A 19,063-nucleotide genomic window follows, 5' to 3' on the forward strand; every position below is an offset into this window, starting at 1 on the left:
GACATGACGTATGTCAACAGGAGCAGCACCGCTGCTAGCAGCTGGATTGGTGATAAGCGACTGCAAAATAGTTTTTTTTTTCTTAAACAATGTGAACATGCTTTTTTGGACAACTACAAAAGTGGTAATTGAAGCCAACTAGTGTGCTTTGAAAATACTCGTCGTTTAATTGGACTAGAAACTTGCTCGTATTGTATTCCCTAATAAGCAGGGTGTTAGCTTCTAGGCTACAGTGCAACGTTAGCAGCAGTCCTGACTTCCTTCTTACCTCATCTTTATCGACCGGTTCCTTTAGCGTTGAGTTGTTTGGTATTTTATGCAAATGCATACAATATAACCTATATATGTACGAAGTGAACAAATTGCCGGGACCACACTGTAAAGCAGGCTACCGGATGCATGTAACTGAGGTTCTACTTGTATTCCACTGCATCGTCTGGAAAATATTCCCATTACTTGGTTCATTTCATGCAGATGATCGGACATATGTTAAAAGCCCATCGTGGCTATAAACCAACCAAGTATGGCCTTGTGATTCTTGAGTGGTAGCTACTTCATGTCTTGATAAAGAATAGATTACGGAAATATGGATATTTGAGTGTCCAAAAGAATGAGACTGCTCGTAATGAGACATTATGTGTTACTGAGTGTGTCTCACGTAGTGATTATGAGGTAACTTACGAGGGCCGGGGGGACTATTTCATCAACTTCACTTAATTCCATGTTCTTTAGTTAGACCTATGTCAAGTTGACCCAATGTCTGCAAGTGCGGTTAATTCGCTCTCCAAGGTTGGAGACCTGGCTTTACCTGGGCCAGGTGTACAGGGCCTCTCCGCAATGTCCTCCAACACATCGGCGCCCGCCAGTCCCATGCCAGGTGCGGACAACAGAGGGTGTGAAAACGGTGCGCTAATGGACTCTTTGGGGATTTTCCTGCAAGGGCTTTTAGCCGTCCTGGCCTTCAGCATATTGATGTGTAAGTATGACGAGGTGAACCCTACCTAAAGAGAATGAAGCAGTATTTAACTGCAGCAGGGAAGTTGCTTTACATTCCTGTGATTTCCCATAGTGTGAGGATGTGACTTCAACATGTAGGATTAAGCTAATTGATCCTTAAACTATGTAAATGATCAATATATAAATTATCAATATATGATATAGCAGCCAGTTAACCATTCTAATAGCTACATGCTGCACATTTTTGCTGCTGTCTTGTGGAGGTGAGGAATGTTTGACACAACAGAATTAGTGTGTGTGTGTGTGTGTGTGTGTGTGTGTGTGTGTGTGTGTGTGTGTGTGTGTGTGTGTGTGTGTGTGTGTGTGTGTGTGTGTGTGTGTGTGTGTGTGTGTGTGCACGCGCTGATGAGCTGGAACAGCAAGGTCGTTACTTCTCAATAGCGTGCCTCAGTAAAGAGGACTTGCATGCAGAGTGAGCCTCTTTAAAGAATCAGATTACATGCACAGAGCGTTAGACAGGGCGGAAGCACCTAGTCTGGTGAGACCTGGGCTTCCTGACAGACAGCCCTCATCGTCCTGAGGAAGGAACAACAGCGTCTCTTACTTTCTTATGTGCTTACGGAGATGGGGCATGAGCACAACAACGCTATGATATATAAGTGCAGCCTCATCGAAAGTGGTTTCCCTGGAGGCAACTCAGTCTGGTACAACCCAGAGGGTTGTAAAGACAGCACAGAGGATCATAGAAGGGGAACTACCAGCCATCAGCGACCTCTACATATGCCGCTGAAGCAGAGCCCCCGCACTTACAAAGGACACAAACCAGCCCATTCGTCATGTATTCTGCTGTCAAGAGACTCCAGATGGCCGAGCGTCATTACTGGACCTAACGGGTTCCCCAACAGCTTCCAACCCCAGGCCGTGTGCATGCTCCAGAACCATCCAACCAGCCCACCTGCTTCCCCCCCATACCCATCCCACCCCCTCAACTGCCGACCCCCACCGCTATGATCTGCCTTGCACTCTCAATCAGACGTGCCCACTTAATAAGGAAATTGCGCACTGACGATATACAATTTTAAATTGTTATTTATTTTGCTGTGTATTCATTATTTTTCATCTTTTTCCTTTAATCACGCTTTATTTTTAGACTTCAGATATATGTTGCTAAAACTACTGTTGGTCAACTGAAACTGTGGAGAGGAGCTGGATTAAGGACGATGTTACTTGAACTTGCTTTGGCCGAATTGACACTATCTAACTTGTACTGAACTACGTTAAAACAAAGTTAGTTTTCCAATTCAACATATTTTAATGCATTTCTTTGTTTTTCATTCCTTCATTATAATAATGGTATGTGATACTGTAGGTATAATCAGGCTACCAGCATATCCGATATCCGTTTGGTAGCGGTGAAAAGGGCAAGCCTGTAAAATCACACCACATGCTTGTACAGAATAAATGAGCTGTTACAAAACACCATTTAAAATGCAGGCAGGGTGGATTTAAAAGCGTGCTGGTGATTCTGTTTGATCAGTGCACTGTGGCCTCTGTGTAATCCGCCACTCGTAACAAGACATGCTGTGTCCTCCACAGTGAAACGCTTCAGGGAGCCCAAGCATGAACGAAGGCCCTGGAGGATCTGGTGAGCAAGCCTCTTCACCCGCTCTACACAGAGCATGAGATGACCGATGGCCGGTTACAATAGAGTCCCTATAATGATTTCCTTTCCCCTGACAGGTTCCTGGACACCTCTAAACAGGCCATCGGGATGCTGTTCATTCATTTCGCCAACGTTTACCTGTCGGACCTCACCGAGGAGGATCCCTGCTCTCTGTGAGTTGTCTTGGAATAACTGCTTTGGCCCCTCAAGGCTTGTAAGTGACGATCGTCACGGCTCGGCCTAGGGTTCAATGGCCAAGTGTGTTAGCATGCGCCGACCGCCTCTCTTTCTTTCCCGCCCTCTTGTAGATATCTCATCAACTTCCTTCTGGATGCGTCGTTGGGGATGCTTCTGATCTACGCCGGGGTGAGGGTCGTCAGTGCTGTGGTGGAGTGGAGGCAGTGGGACTCTCTGCGCTTTGGAGAATACGGTGAGGGCCCGCTTCGCCTGCTCTACCAGCAATGTCCAGTGGAGGGCGTTAGCGGGCATCATTTGCGATGCTGCAATGTTCCTGCCTGCAGCACTCAAGTGTCTCTGGGCCCATGTTTAACTGTGTGTGTGTCTGTGTGTGTGTAGGAGAGCCGGTGCAGTGTTCTGCCTGGGTGGGTCAGTGTGCTCTCTACATCCTCATCATGATGTTTGAGAAGGTCGTCATCATGCTGGTCCTTCTCATCCCCCAGTGGAAGAAGGTGGGGAGCGACATTCCAGTTCAAACCTAGCTACCACATCGATGTATTACTTAAAGGATCCTTATTTTACCTACTGGTGTGAGGTTGTTTATCCATTACAAGCCACTAAAGTATCGTACAGTGACATCACACGTGGGCGTGTCGACTCAGATGAAACGCGGATAGATCAGCCTAAGAGTTGGTGCAGACCACTGAGTAGGTGGCTGGTAGATCCATCATCTGGGTGGACAGTCCCCATGTGTGTTGTCATGGCTCATTATGGCTAATCAACATCACACCTGGTGTGATAATGAAGGGTATTAGACTAACAGATCATCGAAATGAGACTGGTGTGTGTGTGTGTGTGTGTGTATGTGTGTGTGTGTGTGTGTGTGTGTGTGTGTGTGTGTGTGTGTGTGTGTGTGTGTGTGTGTGTGTGTGTGTGTTACAGTTGTCCCTCCTCAACCCAATAGATAATCCTGACCTCGAGTTAGCCATCGTCATGCTCATTGTTCCGTTCTTCATCAATGTAAGTACGCCGTTAGTGTGTTGAGTTACTAAACTTCTGTGCCGCTCCGCGTTTATCAGCCGCGGGCCCTCCATTAATGCATTAGTTTTTCCCGTCTCAGGCCCTCATGTTCTGGGTGGTGGATAACTTCCTCATGAAGAAGCACAGGACAAAAGCCAAGCTAGAGGAGCGAGATGAGGACCTCCGGGGGAGCAGCAAGGTGCGGTACCGGCGGGCCCTGTCCCACGACGACTCGGAGTCCGAGGTAAGACTCCCTAAGCGTATTCTGGACTACTGACGGGGACGAAACCAGAAAAACTACAAATAAGCTCCCCATCTCCATTGAAGCGCGGCGGTCCCCTCTGGGAGGCTTCTGCTAGCTGTTGATTCTGTGGCCACGGCAGCTGGACTATGTTCTATTCCTGTCCTCTGCTGCCTCCACCTGCTGTGGGGATACACTTAGGTTGTGTTCCAAATGGCTCCCTTGTTCCTTAATTCTCTATTCCCTTTTTATCAAAAACACTAAATAGGACACTCAAGTGTAAACAGGGAGGTCAGGCACCATTTATGTAAACTAATTTGCATAAATTACCAGTATGTGCAGTCCGTCTCTGTTGGATGAAATTAAATAGTGAACTAATCAGGGAAACAGATTAGTAGTACACTATGTAGAGTGTAAGGCCCAATCCCATTTCTACCCCTTACCAATTCCCCTTACCCCTTCCAAAGAAGGGGGAGTGGTGAGGGGAAGGGGTAAGGGGTAGAAATGGGATTGGGCCTAAGTAGGCCGATTCGAACAAAGTCCAAGGCTTTGCTTTATTTGCAACCAACAGTATTTTATTTGCAACAGACAGTGGGTTGCAAATAACCAACAGTAATGTCCTGTAGTTGTGAACCACCCTGGCCTGTGCAAGCTGCCAGTCACTTTATAGGCTGGTAAAGTTTCTGAGATGAACGCTTTGCTACACCAAACACATACCAACATTGACTTTGCTTTCAAACTTTCGTGTGGGTTCAAAGTCAATATTTAATTGTACTTCGGATCTCGAGCTGTTATTTCGTGGAGGTAGGTATCGTCGAAAGATCAGTTGCTTTGTCATTATTGGCACGTTGCAACAGAGGGACTTCATGGAAAGTGTCTCTGTGTTTTGGATAGGCCCACACTTACTTACTTCCCCTCGGCGTCTGTTCCCATAACAGGAGCCCTTGTAGCGGCTATCCAACAGAGTTAAAATATGATGTAATTAGTTCTGCGACTCTATTTGTTTTACGCGATTTTTAATTTCTCGTCAGTAATAATTTATAATTTATAAATGGCGCTGTTTGTATGATCTGGATGTCTCAAGTTCTACTCGTGTCATATCCCGCCTTAATCATACGTCGTACTTGCGTCATATCCCTCCTCAAATGTATCCAAGCAGGGTCGACTAGTTAGGAGCTGCGACGAAATCTCCTACCGGGAGGCAGGTAATACCGAAGGCGCTAACTGAGCCACTAAACGGAGAAGTTGGGTGGATCCTCTCTCCCAAGACACATGCGGCATTAGAGGGAAAAGTCCCTCAGTCGGAACGCGCCTCATGTTGACGCCTCATACTTATTGATAGGTTTATTAAAGACTGATTAAAGTGTTCTGGTGGCAGGTTGTGTTATTTTACCTGCGCTTTACCCTATCTTCAATGTACTCGCTTTCTACCTCTCGCATTGTCATATTCATCATCGTACTAAATACATATACTAAATACAATTGTTCCCTAGGACATGATTCTTGAATTCCCATTTTTTTAACATTACTATGCTTGTGTAGTAAAGCAGGAGCACTTCAGAATCAATGTTCAGAGGGGGATTCTTCTGGCTAAATCCCCGCAGTCGATTCACCCATCAAGCAAAGTTTGATCGGAAATACAAAACATTTGTTGTTGTTTTTTAAATCAAATTCAAGTGTAGCTGGAAAAGCTAAACATGCTCACATGGGCCACTTCACCCTCCCTTAAACCAGGGGAGAAGATACATTCTGAATACCAATAAAATATCTAAGGTATCGCACTACAATATGTTTTTTTTATAGCAAGTCCTGCAAATAAAAGTCCTGGTGTAGCTCTAATGTAGCCTCAATGCTACCTTATGTAAATATAAGGGGTATGTGTGTCCCGTGTAACCCTTAGTCCTGGTATAGCTCTAGTGTAGCCTCAATCCTTAACGCCTTTGTTTTCACTGTGTTTGTCAGATCCTCTTCTCAGCCGACGACGAGATGGACGACTCGGACGAGGACGACGTGCGGCGTCTGAGCGGCCTGAAGACGGTGAAGAAGAAGAAGCATCGCATGGGGATCCCTGTTTGACTCGCCAGCCTGAGCCTCACCCAGACCTGCCTGGTACTCGCTCACCACACGCCTCACACCACCACCACGATTCCTGCTTGTAGCTGCCTGGTCGGGGGGAAGCCTTTGGGTTGGGGGAGGGTTCCCGGCCCCCAAGGTAGCGTACTTGCAGGTCCTGTGAGCAAACGGAACCGGTGGAATACTGCTTCCCCTGGCACACTACAGCACTCCTGCACAAACAGTCTTAACTCGGATGCAAGACTTTGGCAAACATTTGCGCTGTTGGTACAATGGATGCGTGGTGTGATTTTATTTTGTCTGCCCCACATTCGCTGTGTCTTTATCGGTTTACTGTTGGTTTGTTCCTGAATGCCAACTTGTAATATCATTGTTTTGTTTTAACACTGGTGTATTGTCAAGACATAGGAAAGAGAAGTGTGTGCGTGTGTGTGTGTGTGTGTGTGTGTGTGTGTGTGTGTGTGGAGTCCATTATTCATTATGTGACATTCATATTTTTAAACGGTCGCCCTAGTGATTGTATAAATTAATTATTATATTAACTGTTTCCTGTAAATGGAACACCACCACAGCTGGTGTTGTGTGTGTTTATATTTGTGTTTGTGTGTGCATGCGAGTGTGTGAAAGTGGACCAACAGGGAAACCATATTGTACGTATTTAAGCATAACCTCTGAATGTTAGGTCATATATACATGGCCCTAACCTTTTCAAACAATACTAAATCTAAAGCTTATGGTGTGTATGTATTGTGTTGATGTATGCAACACCTATCTCTACTCGTTGTATAGCTAGGCCATTAATTCAAAATAACACTTGATCTTTAAATGTTGCCCATTTTTCGCAGTGGTTGATTTTTTTTGTTCAAGCAAGAAGGCTGAACAATTATGTGTCATCCTAAAGGTACACTCTTTCATTCCTCTCTCTGGCTCTTCACGGTTTACCAGACAGTAAGGTTTTTGTCTCCATCTTTGATTCTTTGCTCGTATTGGGGTTAGCACACCTTCCCATTCGTTATGTTCAATGTTTTAGTTTTTCCTCATGTTTCCTTGTTAGTTTTCACCCCATTTGCTCTTTGATCCGACCACGTGCCTCCGTGAGCTCACTGTTGTGTGCGTGTGTTTGACCAGGCGATGGATCAGAGGCCCTGGCCCGGAATGCAGCAAGTCCACAGGTGCTCACGTTCACAATGTTACAGAAGCACACACTTAAAAATGGTTGGGTTGCTAGGGATCAGCCTTTAAACAAAAGTTCAGTGCGTGGGCGCGTGTATGCAGGTTTGTGTGTAGGCATGTGTAAGCGTGTTTGTGTGTATGCGTGTTTGTGTGTGGGCGAGTGTATCCGTGTTTGTGTGTAGGCGTGTGTAGGTGTGTGTAAGCGTGTTTGTGTGTAGGCGTGTGTGTGTTTGCCTGCTTTGTATACAAGTGTTATGCAAAAGTGTTACGAGCTAGTGGCTGGTCCTTCCAAAAAGAAAAAAAGGGTGACAAACGGCAACTGTGATGACTAATGATGTAGTGATGTCATTATGATGCTGTTGGGCGTTTGAATGAATGCACTTTTAATGGTAAAACATCGACATGGTCCACCATTACCATGAGCTCAAGTAGGTCAAAGAGGGCTTTTGTATTTTGTGAAATACAAATGCTACACTGTAAAATGTACTGACAAATAAGACTCTGATCATCATTATATATGCTTTTCCAATAAATAATCTGAAACCTGAGCAACAGCATTCTTATCTTTTTTTGTCAATCTAAAGCAGCAACCTGATTCATGAAAACCTTTAACGGATGACGTCTGCCGTACTGATGAAGGAACATGCGTGCATTGAACCTGGATTAGGTGAATTCATTCACTTAATTAATAAAGGTTTAGCTATTAGAGATCGACCGTGATGTTACAGAGCAAATGCTTTTAAAGAACACAGATTTGATTAAATATTTAATGTGGTCAGAAAATATTGACCAGCAAATACAGTAGATGGCATAGCAATATAAATATTGTGTAGAAAAAAGGGTAACGCTTTATATTAAGGTCCTTGTAATAAGCCTTTGTTAATGGTAATAATTATCTTATTATATGCTTATTAACTTGGTGTAAATAAGAATCAGTGTTAATAACATAATAAACATGTTAATTGTGAGATTATAACACTTTTATAAGCACTTATAAACATGTTAACTATTTATTGATTGCTTAATAACATTAAAAGTTGTGAGTTTCTTATAGTTGTTAATGAAAGCATTACAAACCCATTTATTGAGTCTTACTAACTTACCTATTATGTCATTGTTACAACTTTATGCTTATTAAGGTCAATAAATCCTTTATTAAACTGCTAATCATGCAATTTGCAGGTATGGGATCTAAAGCATGAAAACGATGCTTATTATGGTTTATAAGTCCTTTAATGACATGATCGGTAAGTTAGTAAGACTCTATAAATGTTAATTAAGCATATAATAAGGTCTTATTATATATTAACTAAGGCTTATTACAAGGACCTTAATATAAAGCGTTACCGAATAAAAGTATTAAAGGGGACATATTATACCACCAGGTGTGAGTGTCATTCGCCGTACAAGACGTTTCGAAAATCTGCCCCATATGACATCACTAGTGGGCGTGTCCACCTAGATCTGTGCTGGATAGATCAGTCTACCAGCCTACCCAGTGGACTGAAGTAAACGTTGCTCATCTATCCAGCACAGATCTAGGTGGACACGCCCACTAGTGATGTCATATGGGGCAAATTTGTAATGCTTGTAAGGCTAATCACACTCACACCTGGTATAATATGTCCCCTTTAAACCCATAACCGATACCATTCAGTTTTTTTAAGGTATAATTTCATATACTTTTCAGAGTAGTAGGCCTACCATAGTGATTTCCATGCAAATGGTTATTTGATACATTTTAAAGTGCATTAAATAGTTCATAATAAAAAATATATATATTATCCATCACTGAGTCCGAATGATTTGAATTTTTTCTATAAAGCTGAGGCCCATTTATTTGGAACACATGAGCTGGCACAAACGTATGTGTCTAAAGATGCAAACCTATATGTCTAAAGGCACGAACATGTGTCTAAAGACACAAACTTATGTGTCTTAAAAGCTGAAAGACAGTCATGATCTATAAATGTGGCTCCTGCTACTGAATGGCATGTTCCAGCTCATTTCAGTTCCTGGAGTGGTTAGGGTCTGAATATAAACTTTGACTCAACTTCTAACATATTATGCCATCATTAAAGATGTTTTAGATGCAGATAATGAGGAACGTATAAGCACCTAATAGAAAAACAAAAACAAAGGTTATTGGACTCATCATCTTGACAGGCCGGTTTCTAAGTAGCACGATTTGTTTGGTTATCCTACATTTCATTATGACTGCTCACCTTAGACACAGATGAGAAAAAACCAGAATTGTCAATAACATCTAAGAATGAATGCTTGTCGGTGTGGGCTGTTTAATCCATAATGTAGAATTTTTCAATCTCTAATGTACTGCATTTTAAGACCAAAAAAGCAGACAATACAACACTGGAACTAGGGAAATATAGCTCCATCGTTGACTGTGTTTCTTTAAATAGACGGAGGTGTGGTGTTGGGGGGAGGGGGAGAAGCAGTCAGACACTTGTCCTGCGCGCCCCCCCACCCATATCAGTTGATCCTCCATAACTCCATGATGAATTAAAACAGAAGGCCACCAGCCAGCTCACGTCACATCTAATAATACTCACCAACAGACGAAGGCTTTGAGTTACTCCACGATGGGAAATGTGTGTCACGCTCTGATCCAGGCCTATATAACAGCCGGGGGCTCCCGGACACTAAGGCAAACCATAACACCAGGTGGACAACGTTGATAGCGACCATACTGACCGGACACACCATGTCACAGGTGAGCCTGCTCGGAAAATACGCTTGTCCTTTTCAATAATCTAAAAAAGTGATCAATAAATAATGAGTTTATGTATTTGAAATGTACTTATTCTAAGTCACTTTGGATAAAAGCATCTGCTAAATGCCCTAAATGTAAATGTCCATTTTACCAGGGGAAAAAAAACACATTTTGTGAATGGCACTGAAAATACTATTGAATAAATACAATCTTAAATCTGTTGCCTGTATTTTTTTCCATTGTCAAACTGGGCTTTTTACCAGCCTGGTGAGGTGAAAAAGAAGAAGCGACCAGTTATGAAGGAGGAGGACCTGAAAGGAGCACGCAGCAAACTGGGCCTGAGGGGCGAAGTCAAGAGTAAGACGTATGAGGTCATGGTGGAGTGTGGTGAGTAAATATCCGTTCTTTCTCTGTTGCCTTCGAGACGGATCGCATCACACATTCTTACAAAGATAGGGCGGACTACCCATATATGCCTACTGTTAATGATATGAATAAAAATATAAATGATGCCTGTTGGACTATAAATAAACCTTTACAGAAGTTGACAGCAAAATATGACCGCTATGGCCAATTTTTCTCCCCCCAATTTATGTACTGGGATTCAGCCCTGTTCATTGTTCAATGGAATATAAAAATTGCTTTTGTATTTATTGTTAGTTCGATTTTGAGGTAGTCAAAATGCTTGACATCATGGTGATGATTAACGAAAAATTAAAAACTGGAATAGACTCTCGAATCATAAAGTCGAAATAGGAAGACCTTGATTTAAGACGGATTTCTAAGCTAAGAAAAGATGAGTTCCCTGACCGGGAATCGAACCCGGGCCGCGGCGGTGAGAGCGCCGAATCCTAACCACTAGACCACCAGGGACACATTCGCTACCAGACGGTGATGCCATTTTGTTCAGCCAACCTTTAAAAACTTTTTTGTTATGTAGCCTAAATCTCTGCTACAAGTGAAAAATGTATGGTTTATACATTGATGAACAATGTTTTAAAGCTCTCAATATATGTCAAATATAAATACATTGAAACATTATTAAAGTAGGAAAAGACCATTCGTTAAATAGGAAATTAGTTAAACTCCATTCGAATCATAGATGTCGAGCATAGAAATGCAGATAGTTCAAAAGACGAGTTCCCTGACCGGGAATCGAACCCGGGCCGCGGCGGTGAGAGCGCCGAATCCTAACCACTAGACCACCAGGGACACACATGTCATTGAATGACGTCAATTTTTTATTCGTCGTCTATTACGAAGCCCAACTTGATGGCTAACTAACTAAATAGCTCTGCTAATACTAGTTTGTCGAATACACGTAGATTGATTTATATACATCCATAAATTAGCCGTATTTGGTTCCTTGACGTGCTGTTCGAAAATGAGTTACACGTGTCGTGCTTTATAAAAGCATGTGGTTAGGCTGTCTACAACAAACCTGCAACTATCACTCGTGCTCGTACATACGGTATGGTTTACGGACGTATGGTTTGGGCGTCTAAAAATATTATCATCATACATCCATGATGATACCGTCTGTTGATCCCCTCCCTTTTCTGCAGAGCGCATGGGGAAGGTTGCTCCATCCGTGTTCAGCGGCGTCAGATCCGGATCTGAAACGGTCCTGGAGAAGCCCGGAGGTCCGGGGGGGAGCGTTTTCTCCAAATGAAAACTATGCCACGCCACCAACGTGTCATGAAATAGAATATAAAACATGTATTTTATGATCAGACAATTCTATACAATTAATAAATGGAGAATGAGCAAACAACAGAAATAGTCAAATATATTTAAAATACATTTAAAGTAGTGAATTTATTGGTTGTGTAGACAATGTCGTGACATTGTAGGCACAGGCCTACTTGGCCCATCTGTTTTTATAAGGGATCAGTAATGACCATATCATATCATTTATATGGCAGATTCAACGTGTGAAATACTTTTGTTGACAACAATATTTTTTTTATTATTCTGCCTGAAGATAGATTTTTGCATTTTATTGCATTTTTAATAAATACATATTATATTGTAACTCGAATTTTTTTGTTATTTTCATATTATTGACAACCATTAGTTTACATCCTAGCAGACATAAAAAAACATGACTTATTTATAAAGATAAAAAAGATTACGTGTGAAGCCTACTCAGCCTTCAATTAATTATGAACATGCAAGGTAGAGAAGATATGGGGTAGGAAGAAGATGAACACACCAGTCACTAACTGAAAGTACTAAGCAAGTAACTCTTGATCCTGAAAAGTCAACAGATGACCGCTGAAGGATGTCGGCTATGTTGCTCAACACAAACACTCTGTGTTTGTGTTGAGCAACATAGCTGACATACTGACATACAGCCAAGTCATAGACCCGCCCTGACTGAACCCATATCTAACTACTGGCTATTATTGATGCATTTATATGGAGTTTAAAACCAAATCTTCGGTGTAGAGCTAAACAACCAGTGTTTCCTCGCTGGATTGTCAGCGTCACTGCAATAAAATAATAATAATTGCAACCCAAAAAAACCGGCCTTGAGCTGAGTTGTTGTGTGTCAATGTGCATTGACACATTATTGCCGCCAATAATTTGGGTGTGGAATTGCATCTGTGATCGTTGAATTCTCCGGTAGTTCAGCTCGTCAATTGATTGACGGAACAGGGGCACCTCAGGGGCCAATCAGAGTCCAGCAGGGGCCAGGGTCCCTGTGGCCCCACCCCTAGAACCGCCACTGCCCCCGCCGCCCCCTGGCGTTGCTAGGTTACCAGCTCACTTCTGCAAAAATATCTAGGGGACACACTGAAACAACAAATCAATTTGGTGACTCACAACACAGGGGAACTGGTGCTACATATTAACTAGTTTAACAAACTTATACGGCAGCCAAAGATTGGTTAGAATTCAGTCTGCAGAACACAGTGAAGTTAAGTTAAGTGTGATAACATGGCATCCAGATTATCGTTTTGTTTAAAGTATACTTGCTTGACTATAAGGTGCACATCTATTTACTTTACTGAGGTTTTCTTTCTTTTTTTAGAGTCAGGCGGTTAGCCCATATCTGGTTTGGAGCAAGTCACAGATGTGTATGTAGGCCTTTGACTTTCTCAACCCCTGGCCTCTCTGGCCAGTCCAGGGAGCCCTGCTGGACAAATATGAAAATACAAATTCCCCAGCATTAAGATACACGTTTTGAATCACCCAGAACTCAAGACTTGTAGGCTGGGATTGTTAATTTATGAAGCAAATTATTGTTTTCTTTATTTACCAGAAAATATGCAAGTAAGTAAGTAAGTAAGTAAGTAAGTAAGTAAGTAAGTAAGTAAGTAAGTAAGTAAGTAAGTAAGTAAGTATTTTATTGTCTCTCTCACAAGAGAATTTTGCTTTGGGCAAACAGAGAGCATCGGCGACGCATACATAAATATTTTACACGTGAAACATGTAACACATTGCATTACCCAAACACATGGCCTCACCCCCACCTTGAAACCCATTATAAAAAACGCATTATGAAAGTACTAAGCAAGTAACTCTTGATCCTGAAAAGTCAACAGATGACCGCTGAAGGATGTCGGCTATGTTGCTCATCACAAACACAGAGTGTTTGTGTAGACCCCCTTCAGCAACATAGCTGACATACTGACATACAGCCAAGTCATATAGGCCCACCCTGACTGAACCCATATCTAACTACTGGCTATTATTGATGTATTCATATGGAGTTTAAAAACAAATCTTCGGTGAAGAGCTAAACAACCAGTGTTTCCTCGCTGGATTGTCAGCGTCACTGCAAAAAAATAATAATAATTGCAACCCAAAAAAAACGGCCTTGAGCTGAGTTGTTGTGTGTCAATGTGCATTGACACATTATTGCCGCCAATAATTTGGGTGTGGAATTGCATCTGTGATCGTTGAATTCTCCGGTCGTTCAGCTCGTCAATTGATTGACGGAACAGGGGCACCTCAGGGGCCAATCAGAGTCCAGCATGGGCTAGGGTCCATGTGGCCCCACCCCTAGAACCGCCACTGCCCCCGGCCGCCCCCTGGCGTTGCTAGGTTACCAGCTCACTTCTGCAAAAATATCTAGGGGACACACTGAAACAACAAATCAATTTGGTGACTGTTACAACACAGGGGAGATGGTGCTACATATTAACTAGTTTAACAAACTTATACGGCAGCCAAAGATTGGTTAGAATTCAGTCTGCAGAACACAGTGAAGTTAAGTTAAGTGTGATAACATGGCACCCAGATTATCGTTTTGTTTAAAGTATACTTGCTTGACTATAAGGTGCACTGCACATCTATTTACTTTACTGAGGTTTTCTTTCTTTTTTTAGAGTCAGGCGGTTAGCCCATATCTGGTTTGGAGCAAGCCACAGATGTGTGTTTGTAGGCCTTTGACTTTCTCAACCCCTGGCCTCTCTGGCCAGTCCAGGGAGCCCTGCTGGACAAATATGAAAATACAAATTCCCCAGCATTAAGATATACGTTTTGAATCACCCAAAGCAAATTATTTTTTTCTTTATTTTCCAGAAAATATGCAAGTAAGTAAGTATTTTATTGTCTCTCTCACAAGAGAAATTTGCTTTGGGCAAACAGAGAGCATCGGCGACGCATACATAAAGATTTTACATACATAAAAACGTGAAACATGTAACACATTGCATTACCCAAACACATGGCCTCACCCCCACCTTGAAACCCATTATAAAAAACGTAGTCTAGGCACTACCCAAGTATCCATAAGGATGATTGCACTGCCCACTAGTTATTGCACTATTGCCCCACCAGTTATTGCACTGTTCCATCCCGGAAAGCTCCCTCAGCTTAGTTTATAAAGTAGCTCAATTTATAGCATAATTAGAGAGAACTTTAATCTATTTAACCTACAAAATGGGAGCCGGTATCTTTTGCCCAGAGGCAACAGTTCATACTCCAAGTTTAGGACATGGGTTGGGTCAGTGTCTATCTTAGAACCTTGCTTCCTAACCTTGTCCTCAAAAATCTCCTATAAGTGGACATTTATTAGAATTAGCCATTTTATCCCGATCACCCTTGAAACAGACAGGAATCTGGTGGTGCCACACCTAGTTTCCCAACTCGTCATCACTTCTGACCTCATACATTTATTTATGGTAACCGATATTTTTATATAGCACACGTGCGTCTCTGTTCAGATGGGGAGGTGCAAAGTGTCCCTGTACAATGGCATCTCTGTTTGGAGTGAAAAGTCGAAGCCTTGCTATTGAAATCCTGTCAGAAATTGCCCCTCTGGTCTAGCACAAGGGCTTATCACTCCTAAATTGATTAAAGTTTTCCGCCTTCAAACAAGCTCATTGACATTGGAAAAAAAATCTTAGATTGGGATGAGAGCATATTGCCTATAGGGCATCAGCAGGGGTATTGCAAGGTTAATATGAGGAGAGCAACAGAAGCTGAATAAAAGGTGATAACCAAAAAACTGCCATTCAGTAACCAAGTCAGGGCCAGTTGTTTTATTTGTTACTCCACAATCATAAAAGTATGAGAGCAGTTAAATGTAATGGTAAAGAGCTGGTACATGTAACTCCAATGAATGTGCAAGAACACTTAATCTAAAATTGGCAAAGCATGAATACAACAAACAAAGATTAATAATAAATAAGAATATACACAACAAAACAGAAAATATAATTAGTGTGACCTTATATATAAGAAACAATATATTGTTGCTTGTGCACATCAGTTGTATCAATAACTTTGTAGCCCTATATTTTGACCTGTTTTTTAATCATATTTCAGCCAGACAAAGGCTGAAATAACAAACATATACCCCAATATCACATTGTTGAATGTACTGCACGGCAGCATGGTTAGTCAAAAGTCTTTACTTTTCTGAAAGTAAAGACTGGGGGGAGGATTGCGCTGGTCTGGAGTGGAAGGGACAGAAGGAGTCCAAATAGGAGGAGAGCAAAGAGTCAAAGGCTTCTTTTGTGGACATTGGATTGTCCTCGAGATGGTAGTGAAGACCGGACAGTTGAGGTGAAAGTAGAGAGAGAGAAGGAGACATCAGTTTAGTACAGAGGAGGGAAAGGGAGGACTTCCCTTCCCTTGCCTCTCACCCCCAGGTCTGGCGCAAGTGCTTATCACTCCAGTAGAGACGACTCAGCCTTAATTCTCAGCCATCAAACAAGTTCATTGACTTTTGGACTTAAAATCAAATATTGGGACTTCAGCAGGAGCTATCATAAGGGTAAATACTGCATATTATGAGGTACTGTTTGCAAAGCAACAGCCAATGAATAAAAGGCAATACAAAAGACGAAAGGACTAATAAAAAAAATAATAGCAAAAAAATATCAAAATCAAAATCTATATTGAAATACTGTGAACTAGTATGTGAAACTACGTGTTTGTTTATTGTGTACATCTGTTGTAAATGTCTCTCTTACATTTATTTACCCCCAACCGTCTGTGACTCTCAAGTCCTATATTTTCAACTGTTTCCATCAGACAAAGGCTGGTTGTCTAAGCTAGATAACACATTTTACCAAACATGAAAATGTTAAATAAATGAAAATGATTAGTCAAAAGTCTTTACCTTTCTGAAATCTCTTCTAGATAATTTAGTTTCCCCTTTCCTGAGTCCACACTACAGAGGTAAAATATTCTTATTAATTCTACTGGCTTTGGAGGGCTGATAATAATTACACTACTGGTTATTAAAGATCTCATCGCATGAAAATTTCACTTTCTGAGGTTTTCTAACATTAATATGCATTTGGGGTAAACTCGTCTGGGGAAAGCTCAATGTGCGACTGGCTCGTAGTGGCTGTAATTCTGCACCACGGCTGAATTTCGGGAACGTCTTGAAATACTGTGTTTGGGGCCCACTAATATCTATATTAAAGCATCCATAAAGTAGCATGCCATGGGACCTTTAACACTCACACCAGCAACAAAAACATCCGCTCCTTCTGGTCCACTGGGCCCCGCCCCCCTCCTCGCACAGCCCGTACGGTCAGTCCCGTCAATCACAGTGTACTGTTCCCTCTGCTCAAAGCAACCTGCTACACTCCACTCACCTGTCTGAAACTCTGTCTGCTGAACACCAGATCCCTCAGTAATAAGGCCCTTTTGATAAATTACTTTATTGTTGACCAGAGCCTAGACATTCTCTGCCTCACTGAGACCTGGCAACAACCAAATGACTTCTCCCATCTAAATGAAGCTGTCCCACCAGGTTTTTCTTTTATTAGTAAACCCCGGGTTAATGGGAGGGGGGGTGGCCTCGCTCTCCTCCATCGTGATAACATCAAAGTCACCACTGTCACAGTCCCCCTTCATTCCTCCTTTGAATGTCTAGCTGTAAAACTCTCAGGCCCCAAACCCACTATCATTGTCACCATTTACAGACCGCCAAAACCCTCCGCCGTTTTCCTCAATGAATTCTCATCACTACTTACATCTGTATGTGCAATGTCCCCCACTGTTATCCTCCTTGGTGATTTCAACATCCACATTGACAACCCATCCTGTACTTTTGCTAATGACTTCACATCACTTCTGGACTGTCTTGGCATCACACAACATGTCAACCTCCCAACCCATAACAAAGGTCACATTCTGGATTTAATCTGCTGCACTGACATCACTCCCACTAACCTTGATGTCATTGATTTCCCCATCTCCGACCACAAAGCTGTACTTTTTGACATTCATACCCAACTACACAAAACCAAGGAACAACGGACCATCTCCTTCAGAAACATCAAACTTATCAACACCACAGACCTCTCCACCATGATCAGCTCCTACCCCAACCCTCCCCCAGCTTCCTCCCTGACTGACCTGGTGACTCACTACAATAACTGCCTCTCCTCCTCCCTCACCACCCTGGCCCCCCTGAAAACCCGTTCAGTCTCATTCACCCACACTGCTCCCTGGTTCACTCCTCATCTGCGCCAGCTCAAAGCCACTGGTCGTCGACTGGAGCGACTCTACAAAAAGACTCAACTCACTGTACACCGCCAAATGTATTCGGACCACCTCCATCACTACAAGAATGCCCTCACTACTGCCAAAACCTCATACTACTCCAACCTCATCAACACTGGTACAGGCAACAGCAGAGTCCTCTTCTCAACAGTCAGCCACTTACTTCAGCCTCCTAAATCTCTCCCTCCAGACATTTCCACCACCCAATGCACTGCGTTCCTTGACTTCTTCAGCTCTAAAATCAACACCATTCACCAACAACTGGCCTCATCTCGCACCCCCTCTGATGACCCACCCTGGATGATCACCTCTGGCCAACCTCTCATCAGCTCCCTCTCTGACTTCACCCTAGTAACAGAACAGACCGTTTCAGAACTCATCCGCAAAGCCAAAACCACCACCTGTCAGCTCGATCCTCTTCCCACCTCCCTTGTCAAAGCATGTCTTCCGTCCATCTCCCCCATGATCACCAACATAATTAACTCCTCCCTCACTACTGGTACTGTACCACCCACTCTCAAGCTGGCTGCCATCACTCCCATCCTGAAAAAACCTGGTGCTGACCCAACTGACCTTAACCATTACCGGCCCATCTCCAATCTCCCTTTCATCTCCAAAACACTTGAAAGGGTGGTTGCCGCACAACTACAGTCCCACCTCGACACTAACAATCTCCACGAACCGTTCCAATCTGGCTTCCGTCCAAAACACAGCACTGAAACAGCCCTAGTCAAAATCACCAACGACCTCCTCCTTGCAGCCGACTCTGGATTACTCACCATTCTCATCCTCCTCGATCTCAGCGCAGCATTCGACACCATCTCCCACCCTCTGCTCCTGGACCGCCTAGCTGGTATTGGGATCACTGGTGCTGCACTCTCCTGGTTTACATCCTACCTCACCGGCCGTCAACAATTTGTTCAACTAAGCAACCACAAGTCTGGGTGTTCAGGTGTCTCACTGGGTGTCCCCCAGGGGTCAGTCTTGGGTCCACTCCTCTTCACCACTTACCTCCTCCCGCTGGGCACACTCCTCCGTCACCATGGGGTCC

General features: G+C 43.0%; 1 protein-coding gene and 2 non-coding genes across 4 annotated transcripts; 1 reads left to right on the forward strand and 2 right to left on the reverse strand.

The window, feature by feature from the left end:
• Positions 1 to 10: 10 nt before the first annotated feature.
• LOC130402590 (store-operated calcium entry regulator STIMATE-like) lies at positions 11 to 16,939 on the forward strand. Of its 2 annotated transcripts, XM_056606821.1 has the most exons (11): positions 11 to 124; positions 790 to 976; positions 2,554 to 2,602; positions 2,698 to 2,793; positions 2,929 to 3,050; positions 3,197 to 3,309; positions 3,740 to 3,817; positions 3,918 to 4,061; positions 6,021 to 6,128; positions 10,299 to 10,422; positions 11,601 to 16,939. In XM_056606821.1, exons 1-11 carry the CDS (start codon positions 11 to 13, stop codon positions 11,705 to 11,707), a joined length of 1,242 nt encoding a protein of 413 aa, XP_056462796.1. In that variant the 3' UTR covers positions 11,708 to 16,939. The 2 variants fall into 2 exon arrangements, with proteins under 2 accessions (XP_056462796.1, XP_056462795.1); XM_056606820.1 differs by lacking the exons at positions 11 to 124; positions 790 to 976; positions 2,554 to 2,602; ... (4 more) ...; positions 3,918 to 4,061; positions 6,021 to 6,128 and adding an exon at positions 9,820 to 10,035.
• Positions 10,837 to 10,908, reverse strand: trnae-cuc (transfer RNA glutamic acid (anticodon CUC)). Its single transcript has one exon. It is a non-coding gene; the product is annotated as a tRNA-Glu (tRNA).
• Positions 11,176 to 11,247, reverse strand: trnae-cuc (transfer RNA glutamic acid (anticodon CUC)). Its single transcript has one exon. It is a non-coding gene; the product is annotated as a tRNA-Glu (tRNA).
• Positions 16,940 to 19,063: the final 2,124 nt, after the last annotated feature.

This window comes from Gadus chalcogrammus, chromosome 13, assembly GCF_026213295.1.
Source record: "Gadus chalcogrammus isolate NIFS_2021 chromosome 13, NIFS_Gcha_1.0, whole genome shotgun sequence".
NCBI classification, from domain to species: Eukaryota; Metazoa; Chordata; class Actinopteri; order Gadiformes; family Gadidae; genus Gadus; species Gadus chalcogrammus.

Coding starts and splice junctions, on each gene's coding strand:
- LOC130402590 (XM_056606821.1), top strand. CDS start 11: ATGTCAACAGGAGCAGCACCGCTGCTAGCAGCTGGATTGGTGATAAGC. Junction 2,794..2,928: donor GAGGAGGATCCCTGCTCTCT/GTGAGTTGTCTT, acceptor GCCCTCTTGTAG/ATATCTCATCAACTTCCTTC. Junction 4,062..6,020: donor ACGACGACTCGGAGTCCGAG/GTAAGACTCCCT, acceptor TGTGTTTGTCAG/ATCCTCTTCTCAGCCGACGA.